Source organism: Arvicanthis niloticus, chromosome 29, assembly GCF_011762505.2.
Source record: "Arvicanthis niloticus isolate mArvNil1 chromosome 29, mArvNil1.pat.X, whole genome shotgun sequence".
Taxonomy (NCBI): Eukaryota; Metazoa; Chordata; class Mammalia; order Rodentia; family Muridae; genus Arvicanthis; species Arvicanthis niloticus.
This window is the reverse complement of record NC_133437.1, coordinates 25,592,607-25,606,255: the sequence shown is the minus strand read 5'-3', so window position 1 is coordinate 25,606,255 and position 13,649 is coordinate 25,592,607. Positions and strand designations below refer to the sequence as shown.

Sequence of the window (13,649 nt, the reverse complement as noted above, 5' to 3'; positions counted from 1 at the left end):
GGCTGTCCCACCTCCCAGCATGCCCAGCAAATCCAGGCATTCTGCCGGGTGTTGGGAGAGGTCAGAGCAGCAGCAAAGTACAGCAGGCATGCTTTGCAGCCAACAGAAACAACCTAGATTGAAGAGAGTCTCAGCCGGAGGGCAAGCCTTTCCAGGAAGGATTGAAACTCAGAACACACCAGGGAATGTTCAGCACCACAAAGGTTAAAATTCTATGGAGAACGAAAGCCAGGCTGGAGTGATGGCCTAGCTAGCATGCACAAAAAAGTTCCATCTTAGCACTGGGGAGGTACAGGCAGGATGATCAGGGGATTCAAGGTCCTCTCTAACTAGATGGCAAGTTCAAGGCCAGCCTAGGACACAGAAGACTAGGTCTCAAATGACAACAATAAAAATAAGAAGAAAGAAAGGAAGGGGGAGGGGGAGGGGAGGGAGAGAGAGAGAGAGAAGCTGGAAACAAATATTTGGATAAAAAAGGATTGAAGAAGCCTGCAGAGATGGCTCAGTGGGTAAAGGCTCTGGCCAGCAAGCCTGACTTCCATCCCTCGGACCTACATGGTGGGAAGGAGAGAACCAACTCCCACAAGTTGTCCTCGAGCTCTGTCCGTTGCTACGGCACTCAAGCTGTGGCGCATGCACACCTACTCATGTATACACATTCACACAGCAAATATAATAAAATATTAAATAGCACAAAGGAGAAAAGACCTCACATCCATCATATATGAACGCACTTATAATGCAATAAGCGTGCTTGGTGACCCATGGCTGCATGCCCCGTCGTTTGACGGTGTAGACAGAAGCACTGCTGTGTGAGGTCAGCCTTGTCTAAGTAGAGAGTTACAGGCCAGCCAGGGACACAAATTAAGGCCTTCTGTCCAAAACCAAACCAAACCAACCAAACAAACAAAAAAACAGAAAGCCAAAAACCAAACCAAAACAACAAACAAACAAACAAACAACAACAACAAAACCCCAAAACAAGGGCTGGAGAGACAGTTCAATGGTTAGGACCACTATCTGCTCTTCCAGAGGACCAGGGTTAAAACTCCAGTTCCGAGAGAAGGCTGGTGCCCTCTTGTCCACAGGTATTGCATACACACATGTGGTTCATATCCACGCATTAAGGTAAACACTCATACACATATGAGATAATAAATCTCACATGTCCTTAATCCCAGAACTTGGGAGGCTGAGGCAAATGGATCTCCATGAGTTCCAGGGCAGCCTGGTCTACACTGTGAGATCCTGTCTCAAAATTAGTTTGTTTGTTTTTCAAGACAGGGTTTTTCTGTGTGGCCCTGGCTGTCCTGGAACTCACTCTGTAGACCAGGCTGGCCTCGAACTCAGAAATCTGCCTGCCTCTGCCTCCCAAGTGCTGGGATTAAAAGCGTGCGCCACCACTGCCTGGCTTCAAAATTAGTTTTTTAAAAAGTAAAAAACTGATATAAAATACAGACCAAAATAACTTGAGTGTGTGGACTTTCTGACTCCAGCGTCAGAAAGGATGATACAGGAGAATCACACAAGGCCAGCACTGAGTGCATGAGACCCTGTCTCAAAAAGCCAAAAGGCAGTAAAAAGAAATTTCCTGGGGCTGGAGAGATGGCTCAGCAGTTAAGAGCACTGTCTGTTCAATTCCTAGCCACCACAGGGTGGCTCACAACCATCTGTAATGGCATCTGGTGCCCTCTTGTGGCCTGCAGGCATACGTGTGTGGGCAGAACGCTGTATGTATAATAAATCTTTAAAAAAATTTTTTTTCCTGAGCCTGGCAATTATTTTTATGCAGTATTAGTAAGAAGTGTGAAAACACGCATCTTCCCACTCAGTTGGTGGCAAAAGAGAAAAGGTTTTTGACAATAAAAGTTGTTTTTTACTTTTTGAGACAGGGTCTCATGTAGACCCAGCTGCCCTTGAATTCACTACATAGGCAAGGATGGCCTTGAACTCCTGATCTTCTTGCCTCCCATAACAGGCTGTTCCATTATGCCCATTTTATACAGTGCCGAGCTCCTACCCAAGGCTAGAAGCATGCTAGGCAGGCAAGCATTCTATCAACAGAGTTAAGGAGTCAGCTGCTTAAAGATGTATTCAAACTGTCCTGCAGCCCTGAAAAGCACTGGCCTCACAGCCAGTGAGAAGCTAGGCATGATGGAGATATGAGTGTATGTGTGAGTGTGTGAGTGTGTATGTGTGTGAATGTGTGTGTGTGTGTATGTGTGTGTGAGTGTGTGTGTGTGTGTGTGTGTGTGTGTGTGTGTGTGTAAAGAGCTCTGCTCTTCCAGAGGTCCTGAGTTTAATTCCCAGCAACCACAGGGTGGCTCACAGAAAATGCATGTATACACAAAATGTGTGTATACAGAAATGTGTGTATACTCAAACATTAGGGGGTGTGGCTCTGTTCTCTCTGTGGAGCCCACAAAGCCCTGAGTTTGAATCCCAGCACTGCATAAACTGAGCACGGTGGCACAAGTCCATAATCCCAGCACTCAGGAAGTGAGAGTCACGAGGATCCCAAGTTTAAGATCATATTCATCTACACAGTGAGTTCTGGGCTAGCCTGAGCTACACAAGAACCTTTCTCAAAAAAGAAAAGGAAGCCAGGAGTAGTGGTGGACACCTTTAATCCCAGCACCAAGGAAGAGTATTAAAACAGTACCAATAATAGCTATTACTATGAAAGGAAAAAATCGGTTCCCCTTTCTCAGTCTTTAAATCCTTCACTAGGTTATATAACTAACACTCCCCCAGATCGAATCCATGCTTGTCCCAGGCTGGGGAGTACTGGAGATACAGTGGTGACAAAGATAGCCTTGGATGGTGTGTACATGATGGGCAGGGCTGCCACAGGGAGACTATAATAAATAATGTCATAATATTTACTAAGCCCCAATTGTCCTTTTCTTTTCTTTTTCTTTTTCTTTCCTTTTCCTCTTTCTTTGTCTTTTTTTTTTCCCCCAGCTTCTGACAAATGGATCTCACAATGTGGCCCTGGCTGTCCTGGAACTCACTATGTACACCAGGCTGGCCTTGAACTCAGAGATCCACTGCCTTTGCCTCCCAAGTGCTAGGCATACAACCCCACACCCGGCTTCTGTCTCTCTATTTTTTATCTCTTATTGTTATTAATAAAATTTCCATCTATTTTCTAATCTGCCCTCTTGAGTGCCCAGGAGCCTCTTCTGCACGCCTCCGCCAGGGGGCGCCAGAAGCCACGGCGCTCAGCGCACCTGCGTAATAAGGAACTTGGTAAGGCGCTCAGGAAGCCGGCCCTTCTCGCTGGAGAGGATCATCTCCAACATGTCCCCGTGCAGTTTCTCCATCACCACGAATACCTTCTCAGGGGTCTCAAACATGCACTCGAGGTTCACGATCCCGGGGTGCCGCAGACTCTGTCCGGGAATGGGGGAAGAGGGATCAGGACTGAGGATCAGTATGGTAAGAGGTTGTGAACTAATGGGAAGGCCTGGGCGGCAGGAGATAGCAGGAAGCTTGGGAAATTAGCAAGCTGGCACTGAATATGTGTAGCTTCGGTTTCTATTTGTTTTTCTTCTGGTACTCATGCATGCTAGGCAAGCGCTCTACCGCTGTTGCCCTAGCCCACAAACTCCTCCTATGGCACCCTAGATACCTTTAGAAGAAAGCTACTGAGTGTCTCCCCACTCTCCTCCCTGGTCTCATTTCTTCTGACTCTGGGGTTCCCTGTCACCTGCACAGACTGATCCTTGTCCCTCTCTGCTCAGAACGCCCCTCAGTTCCAGCATGTGTATCTTCTCTTCCAGAAAGACTAACTTGATCACCCCTAGACTGTGGCTCAGGCTGTACTTAAAAGGAGTAAGCAGGGACATGGCTGAGTCGGTCCCTTCGTGTCACCTGGAGAATGGCCACTTCATTCCTGAGCTGGCTCTCCTGCTTGGTGGGGAAGCGCAGTTTGTCAATGACCTTTACTGCAACGTCTCTGCCAGTCTTCCTGTGTTTTCCTGAGGGCAGGGCATAGGGAAGACAAAGGATCAGTGATCAAGAAGGCCCAGTTCCTTCCCCTCTATGGAGACCCAGATGGAGCTGAGCAACAATAGTGGAGGTCTTCAAGGTTTCTCTGAAGAGTTCTCAATATGAAGGATGGGATGGCAGGGCTGGGGAATAAAAGTGGAAGAAGAGGGGCTAGAGATATGGTTCAGTGGTTAGAGCCCCTGCCTAGAATCCCCCAGTGAGGGGCTGGGGGCGTGGCTCAGTGGTAGAACCCCTGCCTAGAATCCCCCAGTGAGGGGCTGGGGGCATGGCTCAGTGGTAGAACCCCTGCCTAGAATCCCCCAGTGAGAAACTGGGAGCATGGCTCAGTGGTAGAGCTTCTGCCTAGCATGCAAGCTGCTGTGACTTTCAACCCTAGAAAAAGGACAAAGAAAACTAAGCAAGCCTGGCATGCTGGTGTGATTTTATTATCCCAGCATTTGGAAGGCTTGGATCACAAGCTTGAGGGTGCCTTGGGCTGTAAATTAAGCTACAGAGAGGATTTCAAGAAGGGCAATGGATAACTACACTCCTAACCAATCAGAAGCCAGAATGTACATCTCCTATTGATAACAGTCAAGAAGCCCACTGATTTTCCTAATGGGAAAAGGAACCTGCGAGTCCCTGCACCTGGGGTCCAGCTTCCCAAGCCAAACAAAACAGGAGACAGGTACCAAGGAGGCCATGATATCCCCTGACCCTGGGTAGCCTCTGCGCCAGGCCTGCAGCATCCTTACCTCCATAGACCACTCCAAACTGGCCAGAGCCCAGCACCTCATCTGGGAAGATCTGGTAGACAGTGGCGATGTCCTGTGAGGCGGAGACAGCAGGGGTGAGGGCGCAAACCGGAAATAAGAGAGGGTCAAGGAGTCAGGAGCCTGGGAGGTTGGAGGTTGGGAGACAGGTGTGATAATTTTGTCAGCTGAGAGATGGTCCAGGTCAGGCTGGCCCGGGAGGGGTTGTCATGTAATGAATGTGGAAAGACCCAGGCTGCCGGTAAGTAGCACCCGCGCCCTGGGTCCTAGACTGTACAAAAAAAGGAGCGACTGACTGCAGATGTGGCCAGCTGCTTCAGGGTCCTGCTGCCTTGAGTGCAGTGCAGTGCACCTGCAGTGATTCACTGTAACCTGGGTGAGGTCCTCAGGCTGGAATTACAGGGGGTTGAGAGCCACCCAGTATGGCTGCTGGAAACTCAACTCAGATCCTCTTCGAAGCAAGTGCTCTTAACTGCTGAGCCATCTTTGCAGCCTGCCACGTTGCTCTGAGCAAGGTATTTCATCATAAACTAAAATGAACGAAATTAAGACAGAAGAAAGGGGTCCTGCGCCGGCAGGAGACTTACCACATTCTCTTGGATCTGACTGTTGGACACGGAGATACTCAGAGAAGCTTGTCCTAGGAAGAGGGGAAGACACAAGTGAGCAAGCTCTGGGCTCAGCACTGCTCTCATCTGTGCCTCCCAAGGCTACACCTGGAGTCTTAGTTTCCTCATCTGAGAAATGGAACACAAGAACCACCAAGGGAGTAAACCAGATGTACCCAGAGACTCCATATAGGACCTCACAATCCTATGCCTAGCATTTTACCCAGTATCCTCAGTGCTGTAGAATGGAGACAGGCTGATCCCATTTAACAGAGTAGGAAACTGAGGCTGGGAGGGACAGTCACAACAGATTTCAGCAGCTTCCCCCAAACCTAGCCCGTGACATTACAAATCCGACTGAAGCACTTACAAAGTCCTGTCTTTTCGGCCACTCCAATGCCTCTCTTCCTCTCCCACCCCCAGCTTCCTGCACTCCCATCTAGACTACTGTTCCCCAACCTTCACCTACAGCTTAACCCAGATGCCTCTCTGTCTCCTAGCTCCAGCCCTGCCCTTTCCCCCTCCTTTGGTTTTACTTTTATGCACAATGCTTACAAGTACAGCTGTCCACAGAGAGGCCGGGAGAGGGCAGAGGATGCTGGGAACTGAACTCACCCTTTGCAGGAGTGGCAAGCGCTCTTACCACTGAGCCATCTCTCCAGCCCCTTTCTCTCTTCCCTTCTTTCCTCTTCCTCCCTCTCTGACTCTCTCTTCTTTTCCAGAGTCTTGCTGTCTAGCTCAGTCTGGCTTTGAAATCATTGTGCAGCTCAGGCTAAACTCATAGCAATCCCCCTGCCTCCACCTTGAGATTGCTGGAATGAGCAGTGTGTGTTGCTATGCCTGGCTCAATTCTGTCCTTTTCTGTATGAACGTCTTACTTCAACAAAGCCAGAGGGGTCTTATTAAATACAACCCTGAGGCTGAGCACTGACTGCTCTTCCAGAGGTCCTGAGTTCAATTCTCAGCAACCACATGGTGACTCACAACCATCTGTAATGGGATCCAATGCCCTCTTCTGATGTGTCTGAAGACAGCTACAGTGTACTCATATGCATAAAGTGAATAAATAAATCTAAAAAAAAAAAAAGAATCCAACCCTGACTCTGTCCCTCCTCTACACTCTTCTCTGCCATAGCTCTCCAGTACCCTTGGGAGGACGCTCAGGGCCCTCTAAGACATGTAGGCTGATGTAAGCCTCATCTATCTGAGGCTTCAACCCACTCCAGTGTGTTGTGTGTTCCTGACATATGGCCTCCCTCTGGTGCTCATGCCCAGAAGGCTCTCTCCTGCCTCCTCTCTTTGGTCCACACTGTGCCAGAGATTTACTTTCTCCAGTAAGGTGCCCCACCTTCCCAGCTTCTTCGTCCCAATCCTGCCCTACTGACTGGCACAGAACAGGCATTTAGAACATCTCAGAGGCTAGGCTCAGAGATAATATGCCCAAGGTCAGGAGTTTCATAAAGACTCCAACCCAGGCCCAAGCCCAGCCCACAGCCTGCTTTCCTCCAGGCTTGTTCATTACCCAGGATGCCCATGAGTCTCTAGTGCCACCTCTAGCATCCCAGGTGGGGACTTACTGTGTGGTGTGTGGCCTGGGGCACTGGGTGCATCTTGGAGGATAACAGGCATCAGTGCTTGGCGGATGGCTGTCTCCCAACCCCGAACGGCCTCTGTTCCCTGCCCACTCGGCCCTCCCGGGGCCCCGCCAGGTGTCTCGCCCACAAAGTAGGTAACATTGGCCGTGATGATCTCGAAGCAGTGTGGGTTGGTGCCCGGAGGTACGAGGCTGAAGTTCTGAGCCGGCTCCACTGCGAGGATTTCAGACAGTGGGATTTCCTGGCAAGGGATGAACTGTCAGTGTAGACAAACCTATTGGGCCATCCCTGCAGCTCCCCTGTTCTCAGGGCCGCATTAGAGCCAGAGTCAGTAAGGACAGATCTGGTCTACATAGAGAGGTGGGGAAAGGCCTCCCAGAAGTACCCATGCTAACCATTAGAGCATCAGCTGGCAAGGAGAGCATGGAACAGCATGTGAGAAGGCCCTGAGGATAGCTTGCTGTGCCCATCACATGGGACAGTGTCTGGCATACTACAGGCACTTGATAAATGTTTGACGTATAAATGAAGGACATGAGTCTACACAAGGACATCGGGCCACAAAGAGAAGGCTGGATTTTGTATAAGGGCTCTATCTAGGGAACCACGGAAAGGTTTGGAACGAGGAGGTGCAAGTTTATGGCTCTGTGTGGAAAGTCCATGAGACAAAATTAGATCAAAACAGTAGACACGAAGGAAGCTGTAGAAGAGAAAGTGCAGGGACTGCAGGGCAGGCAAAGTACTGAGAAAAGAGGAAAGAGAGGAAAGCTACAGTCCTATTCACAGGGAAAGCTGCAGCAGAAGGATCACAAGTTCAAGGCTGGCCTAAGCAACTTGGTGAGACCCTCCTTCAAAAATAAAAAGTAGAAAGAGGGGTGGAGATAGAGCCCCTGCCTAGAATCCGCCAGTGAGGGGCTGGGGGCGTGACTCAGTGGTAGAGCCCCTGCCTAGAATCCCCCAGTGAGGGGCTGGGGGCGTGGCTCAGTGGTAGAGCCCCTGCCTAGAATCCCCCAGTGAGGGGCTGGGGGCATGACTCAGTGGTAGAGCCCCTGCCTAGAATCCCCCAATGAGGGGCTGGGGGTGTGGCTCAGTGGTAGAGTGCTTTTCAGGCCTAAGTTGGGCCCTGGGTTTGAAACAGTGACTTATGCAACAAGCTCTATGGTGAGACAGAGTTATGGAAAGGTAAGAAAGAAGCAGGCCTGGGCATGTCAAGGAAGACATGGTGGAGGCTGGGGAACCTGATCTCTATTTCCTAGATCAATGGAGTCACTGGAGCTCTGATGACTTTATGTATGTGTGTATTTTACTTTGGAGACAGGGCTCATGTAGCCCAGGCCAGCCTTGATCACAGATACACGTAATCATGTCCGGCTGACTCTAGAGTTTTTAGTAAGGACTCCTGGGCTCCAGAGAGGAGCAAAGTCACACTACAGAGACTTCCATCAAGAACCAGGGACAGTGAGGGTAAGACACTGCCCCACGGGGGAAGCTGCAGAAAAGACAAGCTATAGGCCACCAAATAACTTGAAAGTAATAACAGGCTGGCTGGGCATGATGGTAGTGTCTTTAATCCCAGCACTCAGGAGTCAGAGGCCAGCAGATCTGAGTTCCAGGCCAGTGCAGCTACATCATCAGGAGCCTCGTACATGTCAGGCCCTGAGATCATTGCTTTCTATGGATGCTTTCTGAGTTTTCACACCGGCCTTAGGGCAGAACTTTTTTTTGAGGCTTTTTTTTTTTTTTTTTTTTACAGGTGAGATAAAGGGGTGCAGAGAGGCTAAGGCACCTGCCTGCTCCCCTGACAGGAAAGCACGGAGGTGGAACCAAGTGGGTGGTACTGGCCGCACAACTAGAAGCAGGGAAACGGTGGGGTGGGTGGGAGATTGTGGGAGTTGTAAGGATTTGGGGTGGCCATTGAGACAGGGGGAGGAGAGAGGGGACATAGGCCCACCTTGTAGTATCTGTTGGTCGTGTTGTTCTGGAAGAGGGTAATGCATTTACAGTCTAGGCGCCAGTAGTGCCTCTTCCTCTGTCAGAAAGATAGAAACAGGGTGAGCTTGACAGCCAGGTGGTTTGCAAGAGCAAACCCAGCCTAGCTCCTTCCCTAGCTGGCTGTGGTTCTTCTTGGCCTCACCCACGAGCCACCCCGCCCTCAACCCGACGGGCTGTACATCCCGCCCAGTCCCCTTCCTCTTAACACACCCTCTATTCTAGCACTGCCTACAGAAACCCAGCTCCTCCACCTAAGATACCTGAACTTTCCTGGCCTTCCCCCTCTCTATCCCTGCCTTCCTAGATCCTGCCCATCTGGCCACTGAGTATTCCATCTGCTCAAGCCTTTTCAGCAAACCTTTAAATGTAGTCACACCCAACTGGCCTCACCTGCCCACTTTCCCGGCCCACCCATAATTCTGGCCACGCCCACCCAGACTTATGGGTCCAGGCCAACTCAAGTTCTTCCAGCCCACCCTGCCCACTTGTCATCACCCATCCTGAGAAGCCCTGGCTGTCTACACATGCATCCCCCAAACTCACCAGTGTGTCCTTGTTACTGTAATGAACCACCCAGCCCTCCCGCAGGGTGGTGCTAGATTTCCGGGTTGTGTGTCTCACAGACTGTACCACACGCATCAGGGGGATGTATCCCAGCGAGCTGCAGGGAATGGGTGAGATGTTATAAGTCACATGCAAAACTGATGTCCTGCCTGGGGCTACAAGAATGTCTTTAAGCAGTCATGTGAGAATGCTGCTTCTTTCCCCACTGAGTTTACAGACTTGCATAGCAAAGAAGACTCTTGCTTTTTAATTAAAATGTAGGAGCTATGGTTACAGGTCATATAAGCCTCCTGAGATGGGTGCTGGGATTTGAACCAAGTCCTCTGCAAGAGTTTAAGTGCTCTTAACTACTCTCTCCAGCCCGCTTTCCCTTTAAGGATTTGTTTTACTTATTATTGGTGTGGGGTGGTGATGGTGGTGGTGGTGGTGGTGGTGGTGGTGGTGGTGGTGGTGGTGGTGGTGGTGGTGATGGTGGTGGTGGTGGTGGTGGTGGTGGTGGTGGTGTTCTGTACCAGCTGTAGACTATGGAGGTGGAGGAAGTCAGTTCTCTCCATCCACCTTCATGTGGCTGTAGGGATCAGACTCAGGTTAGCATGCCTTCTCAGGAAACACCTTTACCTTCACAGCCATCTTGATAACCTGGCTGTGCTTCTTTTCGATTTGTTTATGAGGTGGAGAGATGGCTCAGCGGTTAAGAGCACTGACTGATCGTCCAGAGGTCCTGAGTTCAATTCCCAGCAACCACATGGTGGCTCACAACCATTTGTAATGGGATCTGGTGCCCTCTTCTGGTGTGTTTGAAGACAGGGACAGTGTACTCATATGCAATCAATCAATCAATCAATCAATCAATAAAATCTTAAGAAAAGATTTGTTTATTTTAGTTGGGCATAGCAGTGCATGCTTTTAGTCCCACTACTTGGAAGGTGAATCTCTGAGTTTGAGGCCAGCCTGGACTACAGAGCAAGTTCCAGGATAGCCTGGGCTGCATAGAAAAAGCCTGTCTCAAAAAAATATAAAAAAAAAAACAAAAACTTATTTACTTTATATTATGTGTCTGAGTGTTTTGCTTGTACAGCACGGTGCCTGAAAAGAGCCAGAGAGGATGTCAGATCCCTTGGCCATGAGGGTGCCGGGATCTGCACCCAGGTTCTCCGGAAAAGCAGCTATCTCTCTAGCCCCTGGCTTTGCTTTCTGAGACAGTCTCATGTATCCCAGCCAGTACTGATTTTCCTGCCCTGCCTTCTGAGTACTTGACTGCAGGCGGGCTCTGCATCACTCAGTTTATACAGTGCTGGGGTCAGCCAGGACTTCCTGCTGCCTAGGCAAACACTGTACCAACTGAGCCTCTTCCCCAGCAGGAAGAGGACTCTGGAAGGGGCCAGGTTGTGAAGCTACCTACAGGCTTAGGCTTGGGCTCTGGCCTGGAGGTGAGCACGTGTCTACCACACAAAAGGCCCTGGGTTCCAACCCCAATACTATATCATTATGACATCAGGCCCATAGCCGGTTACTTTGTACCTCAGTCTCCAACTCTCCAAGGACTTTGGCACAGAGCCTGGCTTACAGACCTGTAGTAAGTGCTAAGTAGCATCTAATCCAGCAACTGTGGGGCTCAGGGACTTAACAGCTGGGAAGGCCAAGCTCCCCTTTGACCACATAGCTGCATGTTCACCTCTGTCTCCGAACCAGCCACCTTTCTTGGAGCCTTGCTCAAACTGGCATGGCACCCTCTCTTCTCTCCCAACCCCCCACGGCAGCAGCTGGGATGCACAGTTTGTCTGTGTTGTTTTTCTTTCAAACACTGGTAAATCACCCTTGAACTTTAAGAAGAAAGGAAGCAAACAAGACCTTCTTAATGATTGAGGAAGAATTCAATTTTAAGTCGGCCATTTACGAGCTATGCTGGCACACCTGTAGTCATAGCACTTGTGAGATAGAGACACATGCAAGAGTTTAAGGACAGCCTGGGCTACTTGAAACTCGGTCTTGAAAAAGCCTAAAAGAGCGCTATGCTTGCCTGGCATGAATGGAGTTTGACCCAGCACCACATAAACTGGGCATGGTGAGTGATTCAACCTTCTAATCTCAGTCACTGGGAGGTAGAGGCAAGAGGATCAGAAGTTCAAACTCAGGTTGAGGACAGTGTAGGTCATATGAAACTAAGCTTTCGAAAGAAAAGAAAAAAAAAAAAAAAAACAAACACAGCAATGAAGAGACGGCTCAGTGGTAAAAGCATGGACTGTTCTTCCAGAGAACCTGGGTTTGGTTCCCGTCACCTGCACGGAGGCTCACAACTGTCTGTAGGTCCAGTTCCAAGGTACCTGGTACCCTCTTATGGTCTCCATGGAAACTGCACACATGCAATGCACAGATGAATATATACACACAAAACATCCATACATCACCCACTACACAAAAAGCCCAGGGTCTCTCTGTATAGCCCTGGCTGTCCTGGAACTCACTCTATAGACCAGGCTGTCCTTGAACTCAGAGATCCATCTGCTTCTGCCTCCCAAGTAGGATTAAAAGCCTGCTCGGCTCACATAACATTTTTTAAAAAAACAAACAAACAAACAAACAAACAAAAGAGAAGCAAGAGAGAGAGGACCCCAAGAGAAAAAGTTGGGGCTCAGGAATCTAGAACATTTACGATCATACACTGATATCAGCCCAGCTTAAAAATGGGGAGGCACAGGCTTGCAGCCTCCTGAAGGGCCCCTGGGTACCTCTGGGCCTTTCGTCCCTCGCCTTCCTCTTCCTCGCTGGCATGGAGCGCATTCTCTGAGTGGGAGCCTGGGATGACACCAGAGTCCTCCAACTCATCGGAGAGGGAGCTCTTATCAGCTTCACTGTAATCAGCGGCTTCCTCCATTGGCACATCTGCAGGAACAGGGGCATCAGAAGGGCCTCCATCCAGCCGGTCCCACCCTGTCCCTCTTAGATGTTAATTACCTCACCTCCATTGATGAGCGCCTCCCCAAGGCAGTCGTTAGGGACACGGGTAGCACAGCGCTTGTGACAGTTAAACTTGCAGTCTGAAGGGACGGGGATAAAGGGATGGGCAGGAAAGGAGAGTTACTATGTGCATGAAAGAATATGTGCATATGAGACTGGGCCCCACTACGGAGCCTAGACTGGCCAGCAGCTAATGCCTGGCAATCCTCCTGCCTCAGCCTCAATAGTGCTAGGATTAAATGTGCACTCCATGCACATTGAGGACGCGGCCCCATGGGTAAGAACCACAAGGCTAGCTCATTTGCTTTGTTTGTTGTTTGACACAGGGTCTCAGGTAGTTCAGACTGGCCCAGAATCTATGTAGCCAAGGATGACCCTCCACTCTCCAGGTCCCAAGTGCTACTTTTACAGGCATGGGCCACCAGGTCAAACTTTTGTTTTTAAAGATTTTTTTTTTTTTTTTATGTATATGAATCTACTGTAGCTGTCTTCAGACACACCAGAAGAAGGCATCAGATCCCATTACAGATGGTTGTGAGCCACCATGTGGTTGCTGGGAATTAAATTCAGGACCTCTGGAAGAGTAGTCAGTGCTCTTAACCACTGAGCTATCTCTCCAGCTCAAGCTTTTTTTATTTTTAGTTATATGTACTTGTGTGTGTGCACGTGCACACACATGCACATGTGTGTGTGAGAGCATGCATGCACATACGTGCCATACCGTGCATGAAGACATCAGAGGCAAACTTGTGGAAACTGACTCTTTCCTTCTACCACACGGGGCCTGAGGATCGAACTCAGATTATGATGCTTAGGGGCCTTTTTTACCTCTCCTCTCTCCTCCAGATATTACTGTTGTTCTTTTGAAGGTCTCCCTTAGCCCAGCTTGGCCAGGGACAGGGTAGGGCAGAAGGTGACTTAACTCCCAGGCTAAAGTGATGAGATTACAGGCTTGTGCACCATTATAGGGCTCAAGGTGAGTACTGGAATGGGAACCTGGGGCCTCTGCTATGCTAGGTTGGCACACCACCCAGTGAGCTACATCTCCAGCCCTTTCAGAACATTTCACGTAATTCAGGCTGGCCTCAAACTATATAGCTGAGGCTAGTCTTAAATTCCTGATCCCCCTGCCTCAGCATCTCAAAAGCAGGGTGGGATTATGGGTG

At 49.6% G+C, this 13,649-nt stretch overlaps 1 protein-coding gene across 2 annotated transcripts in view; it reads right to left on the bottom strand.

The window, feature by feature from the left end:
* Positions 1–13,649, bottom strand: part of Prkd2 (protein kinase D2) — a 28,171-nt gene that overhangs the window by 8,574 nt on the left and 5,948 nt on the right. For both annotated transcript variants that reach the window (XM_076927367.1, XM_076927368.1), the window contains 9 exons: positions 12,486–12,563; positions 12,255–12,408; positions 9,505–9,622; positions 8,921–8,998; positions 6,952–7,210; positions 5,354–5,406; positions 4,749–4,821; positions 3,877–3,983; positions 3,234–3,395 (listed from right to left, as the gene is read on the bottom strand). In XM_076927367.1, the coding sequence (XP_076783482.1) occupies positions 3,234–3,395; positions 3,877–3,983; positions 4,749–4,821; positions 5,354–5,406; positions 6,952–7,210; positions 8,921–8,998; positions 9,505–9,622; positions 12,255–12,408; positions 12,486–12,563 (1,082 nt within the window). The remainder of the gene's footprint in view (positions 1–3,233; positions 3,396–3,876; positions 3,984–4,748; positions 4,822–5,353; positions 5,407–6,951; positions 7,211–8,920; positions 8,999–9,504; positions 9,623–12,254; positions 12,409–12,485; positions 12,564–13,649) is intronic.